We start from the raw sequence: 16,785 nt of genomic DNA, 5'->3' as shown, positions 1-16,785 counted from the left end.
AGTACCCGGATGCGTTGCTCTGATGATATCTCACCATTTCTGAACCCCATAGAAGAGTTATTTTCGGCATGGCGGTGGCAGGTATACGACCGGCAGCCCTTTGTGCGCATGCCTCTTGTGCAGGCATGTGATGCAATTGCTGTGGGTGCAATTCGGGGCTGGAAGGCACTGAAGGCGCTTCTTCCCTCGATGTCTGGCCAGGGAAGATATTGCCTGTGATGTGGACGAGGCGTTGTGGCCAGACCCAGCTGTGCGGCAAGATGCTGGCTAATTATTTTTCTTGCCTCTTTTTTTTTCTATATTTTTTCTGCAATTTTCTTTTTCAGTTTACAGTTTTTTGTGAGCATCTTTTTGTTCACTCCAATGTAAATATATCCGCTGTGCATATGTTGCACTGACTTGTTTGGTGAAAAAGAAAAAGAAAAATGTTTCAACAGCATGTGTGTGTATCTGCAAATATTTCTGTGTATGTGAACAATCTGAAGACGTCTCTACAATTTGAATTATTTTAGTATTATGGATACTAAAGATATGAGTGCTTTTCATTATGCCCAACAGTGTGTAGTTGGTTCAAAAAAAAATCTGGTACTATGATTACCATTTGGTGCAAAAGTTTGATTTTGATAATGCTATATGTAGTTTTGGTTGCAGTGCTTCATTTTGCAGGATGTATGAGGTATTTTGAAGTTTGGGTGTGTGGTTTTGTGAATTGTGTTAAGTATTTTGATAAAACCAGCCTAGTTAGCAAAATTGTGTTTTAGCAATCAGGAAAAACTGTAATACTGGGCTGTAAAATAAAGAGTGTCCCCGCCCATGCATCATTAAACTATGTTACTAATCAACTTCATCTGACATTATAACTGACAAGTTGGCAACCGAAAGAAAACAAAAGTTCACAATTGACTTTGCATTTATTGAGTATGAAACAATACATACAATACAATACAATAGGTGATTGGTATAGCAGAGGAAATGCAGTGTGGTGGTCCTTGTGTCAGGAGCTGCTCCATGTTGGTTAGAAGGGCAGAGGCGTAGAGGGAGGCAGGTGGGGGCCTGGGCTGAGGCCCTGCTGGCCCCTGGTCTCTCTGCCTCTGTCATCAGTCACTCTTCTGAAGGCTCTTCTGGTGCCAACGCTGTAGCTCCTGGATACCACCACACCACATAAAACACACCACTGTCACATGTTACAGTAGATACCACCACACCACATAAATACGTGTGTGTGTGTGTGTGTGTGTGTGTTCCTGTGTGTGCGTGTGTGTGTTAACACTTTATCAGCCGTGAGGTGTCATTTGATCTCTGTGAGTAAAAACAAAATTCTACCTTTGCACTCAATGAAATTTCAGGACCCACTTTTCATGAATTTTCCTAGATATGTGCGTTCTACCACCCAGCATCTTTACATTTTCAAAATCAAGTTAGTATAAAGCGATTTTGCAGTATTTCTGTGTGTGTCTGTGTATTTGCCTTGGTATTCGGCTGCCATCTTTTTCTCGAAGGCTGCAATTCTCTTTTATATCAGCAGAGGTTGCAAGGGGACACACACTGTGCTCAATCTTCAGGCTTCAGTGCTGAATTAGATAGGAATTAGATAAGACTGATATTTGTAACATAATGTGTTTATATATAGGCTATACTGTATATAGAAATAGTGCTACATAAGATATGTATATGTACAGTATGTCTCTCAATCCCTTCGGATTTGTTGGAGCTGAGTTTTTTTTTTCACAGCGGGTTTACCCAAATTCCATGCAACAGCAGTGTTTCCTCTATGCATTTATTCGTGGCGGGTCGCCACGAATGAATTTCCTCCGCCACTAATTGATTCAGACAGTCCACTTTGATTCAGGCTGCGCAGAAAGGCAGCGAGTTATTATGACCGGAGAACAGAAAAAAAGGAGATTGAAGCTAGATTTAGGCCGCTTCCAGACCTACATTTCGTTACGATGTAGGGCGTAGTTAGTTACAATATGTTACAATGTTGCAATTAACCTCGTCGTTTGTGTTCGCACTGCAATCGTGACTGAATCGCTCTCAACAGGCGCGCAGCGCGAGGCGACACGCTTTCAAAACAGTTTTGTGATTGGTCAGAATTTAGCGGGACATTGGATTTCTCTCTTCGCCCGTCGCCGGTCCCTTTAATCCCGTAAACGTATCCTAATCGAAAATGCAACATCATCAGCGACGACTGTGGGTTATTGCATTTACTGCTGTTCTCTGGTTCATGTTCTTATACCAGTGCTCAGTATAGAGTATTTTAAATGAACATTCGTAATGTATGTCTCTGATGTTCATGGTCAATTAAATCAGCCTATTTTGTGAAACAAATAATGTTCCCGCTAATGGGTTAACCGAGCATTCTCGCACCTAACGTGCAAGCACCTAGCTTTGAACTATTCATAGCAATATGCGCGGGGCAAAAATAATCTATTGCCTCTAAAATCACCACGAACAGAACGGCGGAGGTACGGGTAAGCAGGGCTCATGTTGGTGCCCTCAAAGGTAAGAGTTGGTTTTCTTTAACTCAACTGATAGCATTACCTTGCTGTTGTTGTTTACCGAATGCTCCATCTGACTGTCACACTGTGATTTTACTTGTGTAAACAGTTAATGAGTAACGTTAGCCGGTTTTGTGAGTGTACTCTCATGTAGGCCTACTTCGTATTGATCTTTCTGTGTGTGTGTGTGTAATGCGCGTTCCGCTGCAGCTGTAGGATATATTGGTATTTGATCACCTTCTATATAAAATCACCTGCTCGGCTATAATGACCGCTATTTAAGAAATTATAATTGTTGCCACCCTCTAGTTTTTGGTGAAATTACGTCTTTGTTTTGAGCGCCAGTGCGCGTTTTATGCGCGCGAAAGATGACCGCTCCTCCACTAATGTGAAAAATCCTGGAGGAAACACTGAATAGTGATAAGATATTATGATATGTGTAGCCTATGTACAGATATGAATGATACACTGCACAGTATGTACCTATCAAGTTGTGTGGTGCATGCATAGCTTCTCTGCTTCTCTGCGCATAGGAACATTATGCATTTTTCCTAGTGATCTTGTCATTTTCTCTTCTTGTGTGACATCGCCATCCAGCGATCTTTGTGCGTCAGTACACACTCCCCCATTGTGAGTGGTCGTGCTCCTCAACACCTCGTCGCGCTAAAAGTAGGTGAAAAAACGTTGCGCTTCCAGTGTTAAGCTGAAGGAGACAGGAGTGTGTGTGTGTGTGTGTGTTAAGTTGAAGGAGACAGGAGTGTGTGCGAGTGTGTGTTAACCTGGCGGAGACTGCAGGGCGGGGAGGCAGGGCGATGACGCGGGGCCGTGCTGTCAGCACCACCTCCCCTAGGAAGGCCTCCATCATCAGGTTCTGCATGGTGTTGAGGAGCACCTCCTCTGTGAGGTCACACAACTCTGGAAACCTGAGAGAGAGGGAGAGAGAGAGGTTTTGTTTTACAAGAGCGAAGGAACACAGTAGATTCATGCCTGTGTGGATTCAGACATACACAGATGGTCTCCTGGTCTTCCAGCACTGAGTTGCTGCCCAGCCGTGCCTACAGTACATATCATTGAGGGATGTTATGACTAGAAGTTACAGTACCTGAAGTGAACTAAGAGGGAGTCATATTCACAGGAGAGCAACTCTTAAATCAACTCTTAAATAAAATGTATTTATTTTAAATTTAAAATGTACTGCCTCTGCAGTCCTGACAGCTCAGTATGTGACTCCAGCAAGAAGCAATAGGGAGACAAACGTCTTATGTGGAGATTCTGCCATGCAGTGACTCTCTAGTAAGAACCCCCATCTTTGCCTCCACAAAGAGCACAAAGAGAGCAACAAACACCTAGGAATAGACAGTAATATAGAGCAAAGGGAATCACAATGGAAAAACCTCAAGTTTAACAGAAGCATGTTCTCCATTTCATCATCCGAATACACTGGTTTAAAAGTTTAAGGCCTGGGGAGGGAGGCCCCAAACATAGATCTGACATCAGATTATTCCTGACATTTCTGAGTGACAGGAACAACAATGAGTTTGGCTACTATAAGCATTATGGCATTCAGAGAGTTGTAGTCAACTTTAGGTTACTTTCCTATTCAGTCTCAATCCTACTGAAGCCCAAAATCCTTACTTCTACCTCACATGAAAACCCCTAACTTCATTCTGTAATCAATACGTTGCATTGTCAAAGCTGACTGATGCATAGAGCCTGCTTTATACTGTAGCCATGAATACCATTGACATAAAATGAGTCCTATTCTATCATTCTATATTAATTCCAAGTACATCTTGATGTCTGTGGCATCGCAACAGAATGAATCAGTTACATTTCCGACTCTCAAGGCCAGCTTACCTGCGGATGGCCTCATTGACAGTGAGCTGATTCTGGTGATGCACTGTTTCCTGGGTCTGTGGCCTGGGGAAGGTGAACTGTGGCGGTGGTGGTGGTGTCTGCTGCTCTCCTACCCCTGAACTGCCCAGGTTGCCCCCCAGCTGCTGTGGGTTGGGGGGGCCAGAGGTAGGGGCGGGGGCACCCCTGGCAGTGCCACCAGGGTAGGGTGTGGCACCACCAGAAGGGACGGTTGGGGAGGGGGTGCTGGGGGTGCTGGGGGTCTGTCTCAGCTGGGTGAAGTAGGGCACGGGATCGTCCATGATGATCACCAGAGATTGGTGGAAGGAGGGGTCGTCCAGTACGCTCCTGTGGGGAGAAGGCGCCGGCCATTTCAGTCAAGAAGGAGGTCTCCCAACTCTCCAGTCCTGAAGAGCTAAGCTAGGCGTGTGTGCAGGCTTTTGTTCCCAACCAGCACTGCCATGCCTGTTTCAATTAATGAATTAACTGTGGCCTTGATTCATTTGTGTGTGTGTGTGTGTGTGTGTGTGTGTGTGTGTGTGTGTGTGTGTGTGTGTGTGTGTGTGTGTGTGTGTGTGTGCGTGCGTGTGAGTGAACAAAAGTCCAATTGAGACTGGAGTTGGATACCCATGACTTGGTCAAATAAGCTCCACAGACAAATTCATAGTCAGCGTCTTTGAGCCTCGGAAAAGCGCTATATAAATGTAATGAATTATTATTATTATTATTATTATTATTATTACCGTATAATTATAGTGACTGATGGAGAAGATGGAGAATGGGAGAGTAGTGTGAGCTTCGCTACCTGAGGATGGAGGTGAGAACGTGGGTGATGATCTCTCTCTCTGGGCCGTGGCTGAGGGGGGGCAGGTCTGCAGGCTGGTTGGTACTGGGCTGGGATGACCTGGGTAAGCATTTAAAAACAAGGAAATCAGACCTGTGTCCAAAAGCAGAACATACTTGTTTAGGGTGTGGTTGATTTAGCATGGTTGGCGCCAAAGCAACGCTTGGGCACTAAATCAACAATGTGATGACTGTACATCAAGCGCACCGCAAGCATTTCAAAAGGGATTTCACCCTGATCACCACGTGCTTGTCAAGAAACAACCCCTAGGCACTTCACCATGGACACTTGTGTAGATCTGAAAAGATTGGATAGGCAAAAGCTAAATGGCTCCTCTATGCCTGTATGTAAATGTAAAATGTATGCCCAGTGATTGGCTAGGTGGAAGCTTAGCTGTCTTGCTCCAGTGTCTATGGAGGAGGGGCTAAGTGTCTATGGAGGAGGGCTAGATGTCTATGGAGGAGGGCTAGGTGTCTATGGAGGAGGGGCTAGGTGTCTATGGAGGAGGGGCTAGGTGTCTATGGAGGAGGGGCTAGGTGTCTATGGAGGAGGGGCTAGGTGTCTATGGAGGAGGGGCTAGGTGTCTATGGAGGAGGGGCTAGGCGTCTATGGAGGAGGGCTAGATGTCTGTGGAGGAGGGCTAGGTGTCTATGGAGGAGGGCTAGGTGTCTATGGAGGAGCTAGGTGTCTATGGAGGAGGGGCTAGGTGTCTATGGAGGAGGGGCTAAGTGTCTATGGAGGAGCTAGGTGTCTATGGAGGAGGGCTAGGTGTCTATGGAGGAGGGGCTAAGTGTCTATGGAGGAGCTAGGTGTCTATGGAGGAGGGCTAGGTGTCTATGGAGGAGGGGCTAGGTGTCTATGGAGGAGCTAGGTGTCTATGGAGGAGGGGCTAGGTGTCTGTGGAGGAGGGCTAGGTGTCTATGGAGGAGGGGCTAGGTGCCTATGGAGGAGGGGCTAGGTGTCTATGGAGGAATAGAAGGGCTATGTGTCTATAGCACCTGTACACGTAGTGTTTGGCGAGCTGTGAGTGGAAGTCGGTCTGGAACTCCAGGAGGGAGTGTGAGCGGGCCGTCACTCCCAGGTGGAGCAGGGCGGGCCGGGGGGGCTCGGGCCTCCTCCACTCCTGGGCGGCCTCTCTCTGCGCACGTCTCTCCTCCCGGCCGGGCCTGGCACAGGGGCCCCCCACCACCGCACTGCTGCTGCTGGCATGGATCGGGGGCAGCGTCTGGAAGTTTCCATTTAAAATTCACAAAACATTATTGTCCATTTTTAGTAGACAGCAACGGAGACAGAGGAAGAAGGTCAGAGGGCGCTGTATTGTTCATGTTAGAATCAAATTGGTCAAATAAAGATATACACTTAATTACGGTAGTTAGAAACATTAGAACAAGTGAGGTCACCCTGTATTTCCTGCCAGCTGGGCTGGTTCTCAGTGGAGACGGTACATCCTCCTGCAACCAGGACCAAGTCAATATTAGATCAGGAGGAAACAGCTCTGTCAATGTCCATCAAATAAAGAATACAAGTTGTTTGTGTGCTACAGCTTTATCGACTAAAGAAAGCTAGCTGTGTTTGTGTTCAGACCTTTACGTTGCTGTTTGGCTGGGCGGATGTCTGACACTGGGAGTGGCTGGTCGGCTGGAGGTCTTCCTCGGTCAGAGTGAACTCGTTCTTCTGTCTCTCCCTCTCCTGCTCCCACTGCTGCAGAGCCTGCTGGTACTGGGCTAGGGCCTCCTCTTGAGTCACCTGGTGGTCACATGGCATTTAGACATCTATCAGGAACTGAAGGTTTTGCCATTCAATGTGCATGTTATGAATGCCTCAATATTATGTTATTGTCAAAGTGTATTCGTGACACGTTCTAATGCTCTGGTCCTACGTTTTGGTCCTACGTTTAAACGTTGTTGAGAATCACAACACAAACTCGCTAGTCAAGCCAAAATACTGCAATGCAATGGATTCGGTGAGTAATCCCCACTGCTACCTAGTTAACTCTACCTTAACACTACTTTACTACTTTACTTTTTATTACATGTTAGTAGGCTCACAAAACAAGCTGTGTTAGTTGACTAGCGAGTGTGTCATTGATTTTCAATGCGGAAATGTATTCGAAAGAAAAGTCTGATCATTACATCAGATCCCGATATGCGTACCAAAGCATTAGAACGTGACACATTTATGTATGTGTGTGTGTGTCCTTCCTGCTTTCCTGCATCTTTAAACTAAAGATTAAAGATGATAATTAAGGAGCCAACCTTTGGCCGGATCAGTTTCAACATTATTGGCCTGACTACTGATCAACAAACTAAACTAGACTGTTAAGGTCAATCTATTGTTCTTTATTTGTGTAAAAAGCAGAACTACTATACTACTGGGTGGAGGGTGAGTGAGTAAGGCATGTGTACTACTATACTACTGGGTGGAGGGTGAGTGAGGAAGGAGTGTGTGTGTACTACTATACTACTGGGTGGAGGGTGAGTGAGGAAGGAGTGTGTGTGTACTACTATACTACTGGGTGGAGGGTGAGTGAGGAAGGAGTGTGTGTGTACTACTATACTACTGGGTGGAGGGTGAGTGAGGAAGGAGTGTGTGTGTACTACTATACTACTGGGTGGAGGGTGAGTAAGGAAGGAGTGTGTGTGTACTACTATACTACTGGGTGGAGGGTGAGTGAGGAAGGAGTGTGTGTGTACTACTATACTACTGGGTGGAGGGTGAGTAAGGAAGGAGTGTGTGTGTGTACTACTATACTACTGGGTGGAGGGTGAGTGAGGAAGGAGTGTGAGTTCTGACCTCACAGAGGAGGTCGAGCTGGTAGAAGCTGGGACTGCCTGAGCTCTGCAGCATCAGGAAACAGAGAGCACTCTCTCCTGGGGCCAGATTCCCACTCTCTGGTTGGATCTTTACTGCCTGCGCACGCACGCACGCACACACACACACACACACACACACACACACACACACACACACACACACACACACACACACACACACACACACACACACACACACATTTCACAGAGGGATAGATTTAACATTCATAAAGCACAGTTATCTCCATTCTAAACTTGCGGTGGCTGACTTAGCTATGTTTTGGTCTAACTAAAATTGAAGTTGTCCTAGTATACTCAGACTCTCTCTCTCTCCTTAACGTTTCTAAGCTCCTAAGTAACACGTGAAATGTGTATACCAGCCAGCAAAAAATAGCCTTCAACAACAACATGTGACTACTTCTATTTTCTACTACTTAAAGTGAGTTTCATTCTTGGGTTTAGCGCATTTTAAATTCAACATAATCAGTGCTCATGGACTTAATATAAACAAGAAACCTTAAGTAGCGTAATGCAGTATTGTTTGTAGAACGCACACACACACACACACACACCTGCTGGTTGTCCTGGCCCGCCAGGGTCCAGGTGTAGAGGACCTTCTCAGTGCGGGAGACATTGGTCAGGAAGAGGATGCGTGTGGCGTAAGACCAGACTGGGATGTCCCCGAGGGACAGTCTCTCTTCTGATATGAACACCACCTACACACACACAAACACACACACACGCACGCACACACACACACACACACACACACAGACACAGACACGCACACACACACATACACACACGCACACACAGACACACACACACAGAAGAAAGAGGGCAAAAGAACAATACTGTAGTGGATGACAACAAGGCACAGCCACAAAAGACTGCACATACTGTATACCCAACAAAAACACATTTCCCAGGGGGCCTGAGACCCCTCACCTGTCCAGGCAGGGGCACTCTCTGTGTGCTGGGTACAGAGAGGTGTGCATCATGGAGCTGTACGGGCGCAGACTCCCCAAGGGCCCGGCTGTCAAAACCACAGCCCTCAAACGTCACCAGCGTAGAATCTCCCCCCAGCACCTGGATCAGGATGTCCACCTGGACACAACAGAGATGGGGAGGATAATGTAGTTTTATATCCTTTTATACTGAGAATTGAAGTCTCTCTACATTCTGGGGAATCTAGCACTAAAGGAAGGCCCATTTCCTTCCTGTAAGAGATGTGCCAAGATCTGTGGCGCAGTGAATAATTGTGACTGCGGACAGTGCCCATAACTTGTGCAATCACAGATTTGTATAATATGATTGGTTCCCAAGAATGGTGACCTCATGACCACGATAAATATGTGTTCCTCTCGCAGGAGGGGGCTTTTTTACTGCTATTCTCTCTCTGTGCTCATGTAACTTTGCTTAATAAAAGGCCTCTTTTGAGTCAATTGATTTAAGCTCTTTGTTCTACTCAATCTACTAGGAATCAATTAAATCCACAACAATAACCTCCTGGTTCGTTAGTACAAACGCTACTACGCACACACCTGTATCTTATCCCACTGCAGTGTCGCCATGGCAGCCATGCTGAAGCCAGAATGCTCACCGCACTGTGATCTATCACATACAGCCCATGGACCAAAATATTGTCTTGCACTTCTGTCAGAAAATGCACCGTTTCTCCATTTCTTTTTATAATTGCAACAATTTTCTGGAAGAAGTGGTGCATTATCTGCCAGAATTAGGTGGCTATATTTTTGGTCCATGACTTGTGTGACAGCGTAAGGTACCCAGTGTTGCCAGATTAGGCGTATTCCCCCCCAATTGGGCTACTTATGATCACACTGGGCGGCTTTTAGACTGTGGTTAGGCTGGAAAACAATCCCATCTGGCAACACTGAAGGTACTGCATGCTGGGGGTGAAAGGGGGGGCAACTTACGGTGTAGGTCTTGGCCTCCAGGGGGAAGAGGACCCACTCCAGCAGGGCGGTCCTCCCAGGCTGCACCTCGCCCCGGGGGTCCAGACACTGCAGGACGGGGTGGCCGAAGTTGTCGGCCGTCAGCTGGTCCAGGGGCTCTGTGTCCACGCGGTACCTCACAGGCACGGCTCCTCCGTTGTACAGCTCATACACCTGCGATGGATACATCACACACACACACACACACCATACCGTGGTTATTAACTGTGTGTGCGTCTCATGATAGTGTAAGGGAGGGGGTCGCACTTAAAGGTTAAGACTGTCTTTCTGTGTCTTGTTATTATTTGTTGTACACTTGTTATTTGTTTCTTGTTTTTATTTTCACTTGTTTACCTATTTCTTTTAACCTGCTATTACTTTTGCTCTTTAATTATGTTTTTATAGCCTATGTAAAGCACTTTGTGACCGCTGGTCTGTGATAGGTGCTATATAAATAAACTTTACTTACTTACTTACTTACTTACGTACTAACTCATTCATTTGTTTATTTGTTTATTTATTCGTTTATTCGTTCACCCGTCCCTCCATCGCTCATTCATTCATTCATTCCTTATCAATGAAGGAGGGATGAGGAGTAAAGTGAAGCTGGAGAGGAGAGAGGGATGATTAAGCTGGAGAGGAGAGAGGGATGATGAAGCTGGAGAGGAGAGAGGGATGCGAGGACCTGTCTGGGTGGGTTGAATCCTCCGATGGCCACCGGGGCAAAGACGTGCTTGCTGGATGTGAAGTGGAGGTAGTGTCTGTCTCTGTCCACTGTCACCCCCATGAGGTTCAACTACACACACACACACACACACACACACACACACAGGCAGAACAGCCAGAACACATCATATCATTATATGATACATTATCATATATCGTACATCACGTGTCATTCAACTCAACCGTTTACGACCCAAACACTGAAGGTGACTCTGCCGTCTCACCAGAATCTCCCTGCCGTGGGAGAGCTTGAACAGGACTGGGAGGTGGGTGGTACCAGCAAAGTCATGCCTGTGGACGGAACGTATATATAGCAATCTTAGGGTGCGTTCATAAATACTCTCTGAGAGCGCCGGAGCGCACCCAGGGTGCTCTCTGGTCGTTTGGAAATTCAGAGTGCTCAGAGTGTCCCCCGTTCTGAAATTCAGAGCGTTGTGCTCTCAGAGCACCCGCCTGACTGAAAATACGGTTTATTTACAAACACACCTTTAATATAATAATACACAGTATATGGGTCAATGACAGATAAGGTTTTCAGAAGTGCAAAAAGTTAAAAAGTTAAATGATGCCTAACACATTTTCCATTAATAACATATTTTATATTTTGCACAAATAAATGCACTTGAAATTGGTTGCTCCGAATGATGATAATTTTTCGTGACAAAAGTGATTTGAGGAAAGCAAACATTTCTACATAAAAATCCTTAACCATGTTGTAGTATATTGTTATAAACCCTTGTAAAATCATGCCAGAATGTTTAATAGTTGTAATATCATTTTAGATATTTTAATGGGACATTAGCTGGTTGCATTTGTGTTCGGACGGTTGTCCCGAATGACTTTTCAACCTTTTAAAGAGCTGAAAGTGCCTGCATTTGTAACAAATCACCATAAACTCTTTGTGTATTCAATAAAGGAGAGCAAATAGTGTTAGTTAACATAATATATATATATATATATTAATTGTTAATTCTAGAAAATATTACATTCGGACACAAAATGTACACGTCACGTACCCATATATGAAATTGCATTTATTCACAACAGATGTCCAACAAGAACCAATGTTATGTACCTCCAATTCATATGTGCTTTGGCTGTAATTGTGTTTTTCTAAATCATCCATTTATTCATTAAGTCCATCCAAATCTATTCATGCATTCACTTATTCATGAATGAATTCACATTGTGTGCAAGGTCTTACCTGTAGCTGAACTGCACTGCCCTCTGCTGGCCGGGCAGCAGTTTGCCAGAGCGGGGGTAGATGGAGAACAGTCTGTTGTCCTGCACCTTCATCTGGTTGAGCTCAGTGGAGCTGAACTCTCCAGTCTCAGCCCAGTACTCCAGCTCTATCTGCTGGTCTTCTGGGAACAGGAACGACCTGGGAGGAGGAGAGGAGGAGAAGAGGAGAGGACAGGAGGACAGTATAGGAGAAGAAAGCAGGACAGACAGTTATTGAAGCGTATTATTCTGCATAAGAGGCACAGTCTCTTCAGCCCTATGCAATAGCAGCCTGCGACCACTTGACATGTGTGGAGGTTGAAAGGATTGATAGGTACAGTATGAGCAACACGGTGGAAAATTCCATCTAGCCTATCCTCGATGGAGCTATCTTGCTTATATCAATTTTTGTAATGAATATGGGCTTAAAGAGCAGACTCTCAGCTTTAGGGTAAGGGTATTCAGATCCAAATTGAAGGAAGGGTTTAGGAATTACAGCTCTTTAATATGTAGCTCCCTCTTTTTCAAGGGACCAAAAGTAATTGGACAATTTACTCAAAAGCTGTTTCATGGGCCAGTGTGGGCTATTCCTTTATTTTTTCTTTATCAATTAAGCTTCCAAGTGTGGCATTTGTATTTGGAAGCTGTTGCTGTATACGCACAACATGCAGTCAACGGAGCTCTCAATGCAAGTGAAACAGGCCATCCTTATGCTGCAAAAACAACCAGTAGTGGCCAAATTAACTGTTTGGTACATTCTGAGAAACAAAGAACACACTGGTGAGCTCGGCACCACAAAAAGGTCTGGACGTCCATGGAAGACAAGAGTGGTGGATGATCACAGGATCCTTTACATGGTAAAGAAAAACCCCTTCACAACATCCAGACAAGTGAAGAACAGTTTCCAGGAGGTAGGCATATCATTATCCAAGTGTACCATAAAGGGAAGCCTTCACACAAACAAATACAGAGAGTTCACCACAAGGTGCAAGCCATTCATTCATAAGCCTCAAGAATAGAAAGGCCAGATTAGACTTTGCCAAAAAACATCTAAAAAAGCCAGCTCTGTTTTGGAACAGCATTCTTTGAACAGATGAAACTAAGATCAACCTGTACCAGAATGAAAAAAGTATAGAGAAGGCTTGGAACGGCTCATGATCAAAATCACTGGCGTTGCGCAAATGTTCGGGGCCCCCCCATAGGTCGGACCATGGGGCCCCTCCCACAGCCCTAAGCCGGGGGCCTCCGCAACGCCACTGGATCCAATGCATACCACATCATCTGTAAAAAAAAAAAATGTGGAGGCAGTGTGATGACATGGACATGCATGGCTTCCAATGGGATATTCTGTCTGCTCAGATTCAGACAAATTCAGGAAAGTTGATTGGATGGCGCTTCACAATACAGATGGACAATGACCCAAAACATACTGCGTAAGCAACCCAGGAGTTTTTTAAGGCAAAGAAGTGGAATATTCTGCAATGGCCGAGTCAATCACCTGATCTCAACCCGATTGAGCATGCATTTCACTTGCTGAAGACAAAACTAAAGGCATAAAGACCCACAAACAACTGAAGACAGCTGCAGTAAAGGCCTGGAAAAGCATCACAAAGGAGGAAGCCCAGCATTTGGTGATGTGCATGGGTTCCAGACTTCAGGCAGTCATTGCCTGCAATGGTCGATTCTCGACAAAGTATTAAAAATGTAAATGTTATTTATGATATTTATTGTGTCTTGCCCAAGGAGCAAGTGTCTGTGAGAGACATGTGTCGAGCCGGGGCTCGAACCGCCGATCTGCCGACCTTGCGATAATTAGACGGCGGCTCTACCTCCTGCGCCACAGCCGCCCCAGCGGGCTAGCAATTGTTTATGAACAGGGCTGAAGGCCATAACCAGGAGAATACATACATACATACATACATACAGTGCCTTGCGAAAGTATTCACCCTCCTTGACATTTTTCGTGTTTTGTTGCCTCACAACCTGGAATTAAAATGGATTGTTTGAAAGTTTGCATCATTTAATTAACAGAATATGCCTACAACTTTGAAGATGTGTTTTTTTTTAAGCAAACAACAACAAATAGGACAAAATAACAGAAAACATCAATGTGCATAACTATTCACCCCCTTAAAGTCAGTACTTTGTAGAGCCACCTTTTGCGACAATCACAGCTGCAAGACTTTTGATAAGTCTCTATGAGCTTGCCACATCTTTCCACTGGGATTTTTGCCCATTCCTCAAGGGAAAACTGCTCCAGCTCCTTCAAGTTTGATGGTTTGCGCTTGTGAACAGCAATCCTCAAGTCTGACCACAGATTCTCAATTGGATTGAGGTCTGGGCTTTGACTAGGCCATTCCAACACATTTATATGTTTCCCCTTGAACCACTCAAGTGTTGCTTCAGCAGTATGCTTGGGGTCGTTGTCCTGCTGGAAGGTGAACCTCCGTCCTAGTCTCAAATCACTTACAGACTGGTACAGGTTTTGCTCAAGAATATCCCTGTATTTAGCACCATCCATCTTTCCCTCGACTCGGACCAGTTTCCCAGTCCCTGTTGCTGAAAAACAGCCCCACAGCATGATGTTGCTACCACCATGTTTCACTGTGGGGATGGTGTTCTTGGGGTGATGGGATGTGTTGGGTGTGCGCCAGACATAGCGTTTTCCTTGATGGCCAAAAAGTTCAATTTTAGTCTCATCTGACCAGAGCACCTTCCTCCATACATTTTGGGAGTCTCCGACATGCCTTTTTGCAAACTCAAAACGTGCCTTCTTATTTTTAGCTGAAAGTAATGGCTTTCTTCTGGCCACTCTTCCATAAAGCTCAGCTCTATGGAGTGTACGGCTAATTGTGGTCCTATGGACAGATACTCCAGTCTCTGCAGTGGAACTCTGCAGCTCCTCCAGGGTTACCCTTGGTCTCTGTGCTGCCTCTCTGATTAATGCCCTCCTTGCCCGGTCCGTGAGTTTTGGTGGGCGGCCCTCTCTTGGCAGGTTTGTTGTGGTGCCATGTTCTTTCCATTTGTTTATGATGGATTTGATGGTGCTCCTGGGGATCATCAAAGATTTGGATATTTTTTTATAACCCAACCCTGACTTGTACTTCTCAACAACTTTGTCCCAGACTTGTTAGGAGAGTTCCTTGGTCTTCATGGCAGTGTTTGGTTGGTGGTGCCTCTTGCTTAGGTGTTGCAGCCTCTGGGGCCTTTCCAGTGGCGTGCAGTCAGGTGAGGCAGGGTAGGCAGTGCCTCACCCAGGCATTTAAGAAAGAAAAAGAATATCAATCTTTTTAAAATATTTTAGTATTATTTTTTTATCTCAATTTTTTATTTTTTTATTTTTTATTTTACTAATTATTCTTAACTTTAATGTGTTAAAATGTTGTTAAAATCAAAATAAATGATGTAAAATGTGTTGTTTTAAAAATATAATGCATGCCCTGGCACCAGGAGAGTTTGCTCCCAAAGCTAGCTGATTGCTGATTGCTGGCGAGAGGCACCTGTGTGTGCGAGAGGCAGACTGTGCTTGTGCTTCTGTGCTATGCGAAGTGATAGACCAACGGTTTCGTAGGTTTGCGCATGCGTAGTCTGTTCTCACATTGTCTTCATTGATGGACGTTGAGGCACAGTGCCACGCTGCTTCTGACAGCATGATTGACAGTTTGCGTTTTGGCTTGTTTGGCTTGCCGTAGCGTTCTTCAGAACAAGACAATGGATATTGGCCTATGTTGTGTGCGCGTCAGAGACACCATGTGTGCGTTGAACAATCAGCGCGAACAGTTTGATAGTTTATATGATCGTTTTGAACAAAAATGCAATGAACTGAATCTTTCGGAAGACAATTCTCGCCACAGCAGATCCCCCAGAGATGAGAGGAGGAGACTGTTTTACAGTGTTCTTGACAACATCACTGTACAAATGAAGGCCCGGTTTCACAATATGAATGAGCTTGCTTTCCTTGGCCTCGTTGACAGCAAGAAATTTGCGGAGATGTCAGTTAATTTTGACTGTGACAAATTGGAAAGTCTGTCCAAATACGCAAAATACTTTGATCTAGTTAGATTAAAATCTGATTTGGTGGGATTATACTGTTCACACATGGTCCAGGGAATGTCACCTGTACAACTGCTTACATTTTTGAGGGACAATGACCTGCAGGAGACAGTACCTCAGGCCACAAAGCTATTGAAGCTGGTCTTAACTATACCTGCTACAACCGCTTCTGTGGAGAGGACCTTTTCAGCATTAAAACGCATCAAGACCTACAGCCGAAATAGGATGGAACAGGACAGGCTTTCATCTTTGGCTCTGATTTCCATTGAAAAGGAGAGACTCATGAAACTAATGAATGCACCAGACAAGGAGGACTTCTATAACAAAGTGATCAGCATCTTCGTCCAGAAGGATAGACGGATGGACTTCATTTACAAATAAAGTAAGTGCCCCCCTCCCATTGGCTTTGTGCATGTTATAATGTGATGGTGGTTGTGGTGCGCTGACACCAAACTCATTCCCGGACAGCGCTGCCTGTCTTCTCGCTCTCTCTCGCTCTCTCTCCCTCGTCGTCTGTCTCATTCAGACGACCGAATAGCCTATAGTAGTAGTATAGTATATAGTATATATAGTATAGTAGTATAATAGCCTATAGTAGTAGGCCTACTTCTTGAAGAAGTGAGTTTTGAGCCTGCGTTAAAAGATATAAGGGCTATTTGATTGTCTTTATAGTATGCGCTATGCCATTTAAAGTCTGGCTGCTGCGTTACTCGCATGATTTTTTAAAATAGCTCACTGCCTACCCAGCCAATGACCTCACTGCACGTTACTGGGCCTTTCAGAAAAGGTGTGTATATACTGACAGATCATGTGACACTTAG

General features: G+C 45.1%; 1 protein-coding gene across 1 annotated transcript in view; it reads right to left on the bottom strand.

The window, feature by feature from the left end:
• Window positions 1–1,015: 1,015 nt before the first annotated feature.
• Window positions 1,016–16,785, bottom strand: part of cfap65 (cilia and flagella associated protein 65) — a gene marked incomplete at both ends in the record, with an annotated part of 29,738 nt that continues 13,968 nt past the window's right edge. Inside the window, 13 exons of the mRNA XM_080536751.1 lie at window positions 1,016–1,142; window positions 3,278–3,421; window positions 4,356–4,700; window positions 5,158–5,256; window positions 6,195–6,421; window positions 6,787–6,942; window positions 7,990–8,106; window positions 8,582–8,725; window positions 8,958–9,116; window positions 9,947–10,138; window positions 10,650–10,760; window positions 10,915–10,981; window positions 11,895–12,071. Coding sequence (XP_080392877.1) covers window positions 1,016–1,142; window positions 3,278–3,421; window positions 4,356–4,700; window positions 5,158–5,256; window positions 6,195–6,421; window positions 6,787–6,942; window positions 7,990–8,106; window positions 8,582–8,725; window positions 8,958–9,116; window positions 9,947–10,138; window positions 10,650–10,760; window positions 10,915–10,981; window positions 11,895–12,071 — 2,065 coding nt within the window. The remainder of the gene's footprint in view (window positions 1,143–3,277; window positions 3,422–4,355; window positions 4,701–5,157; window positions 5,257–6,194; window positions 6,422–6,786; window positions 6,943–7,989; window positions 8,107–8,581; window positions 8,726–8,957; window positions 9,117–9,946; window positions 10,139–10,649; window positions 10,761–10,914; window positions 10,982–11,894; window positions 12,072–16,785) is intronic.

Source organism: Nansenia antarctica (assembly GCF_963989245.1).
Source record: "Nansenia antarctica genome assembly, chromosome: 7".
NCBI classification, from domain to species: Eukaryota; Metazoa; Chordata; class Actinopteri; order Argentiniformes; family Microstomatidae; genus Nansenia; species Nansenia antarctica.
Note: the sequence above shows the minus strand (reverse complement) of the source record. Positions and strands in the feature narration are given on the sequence as shown.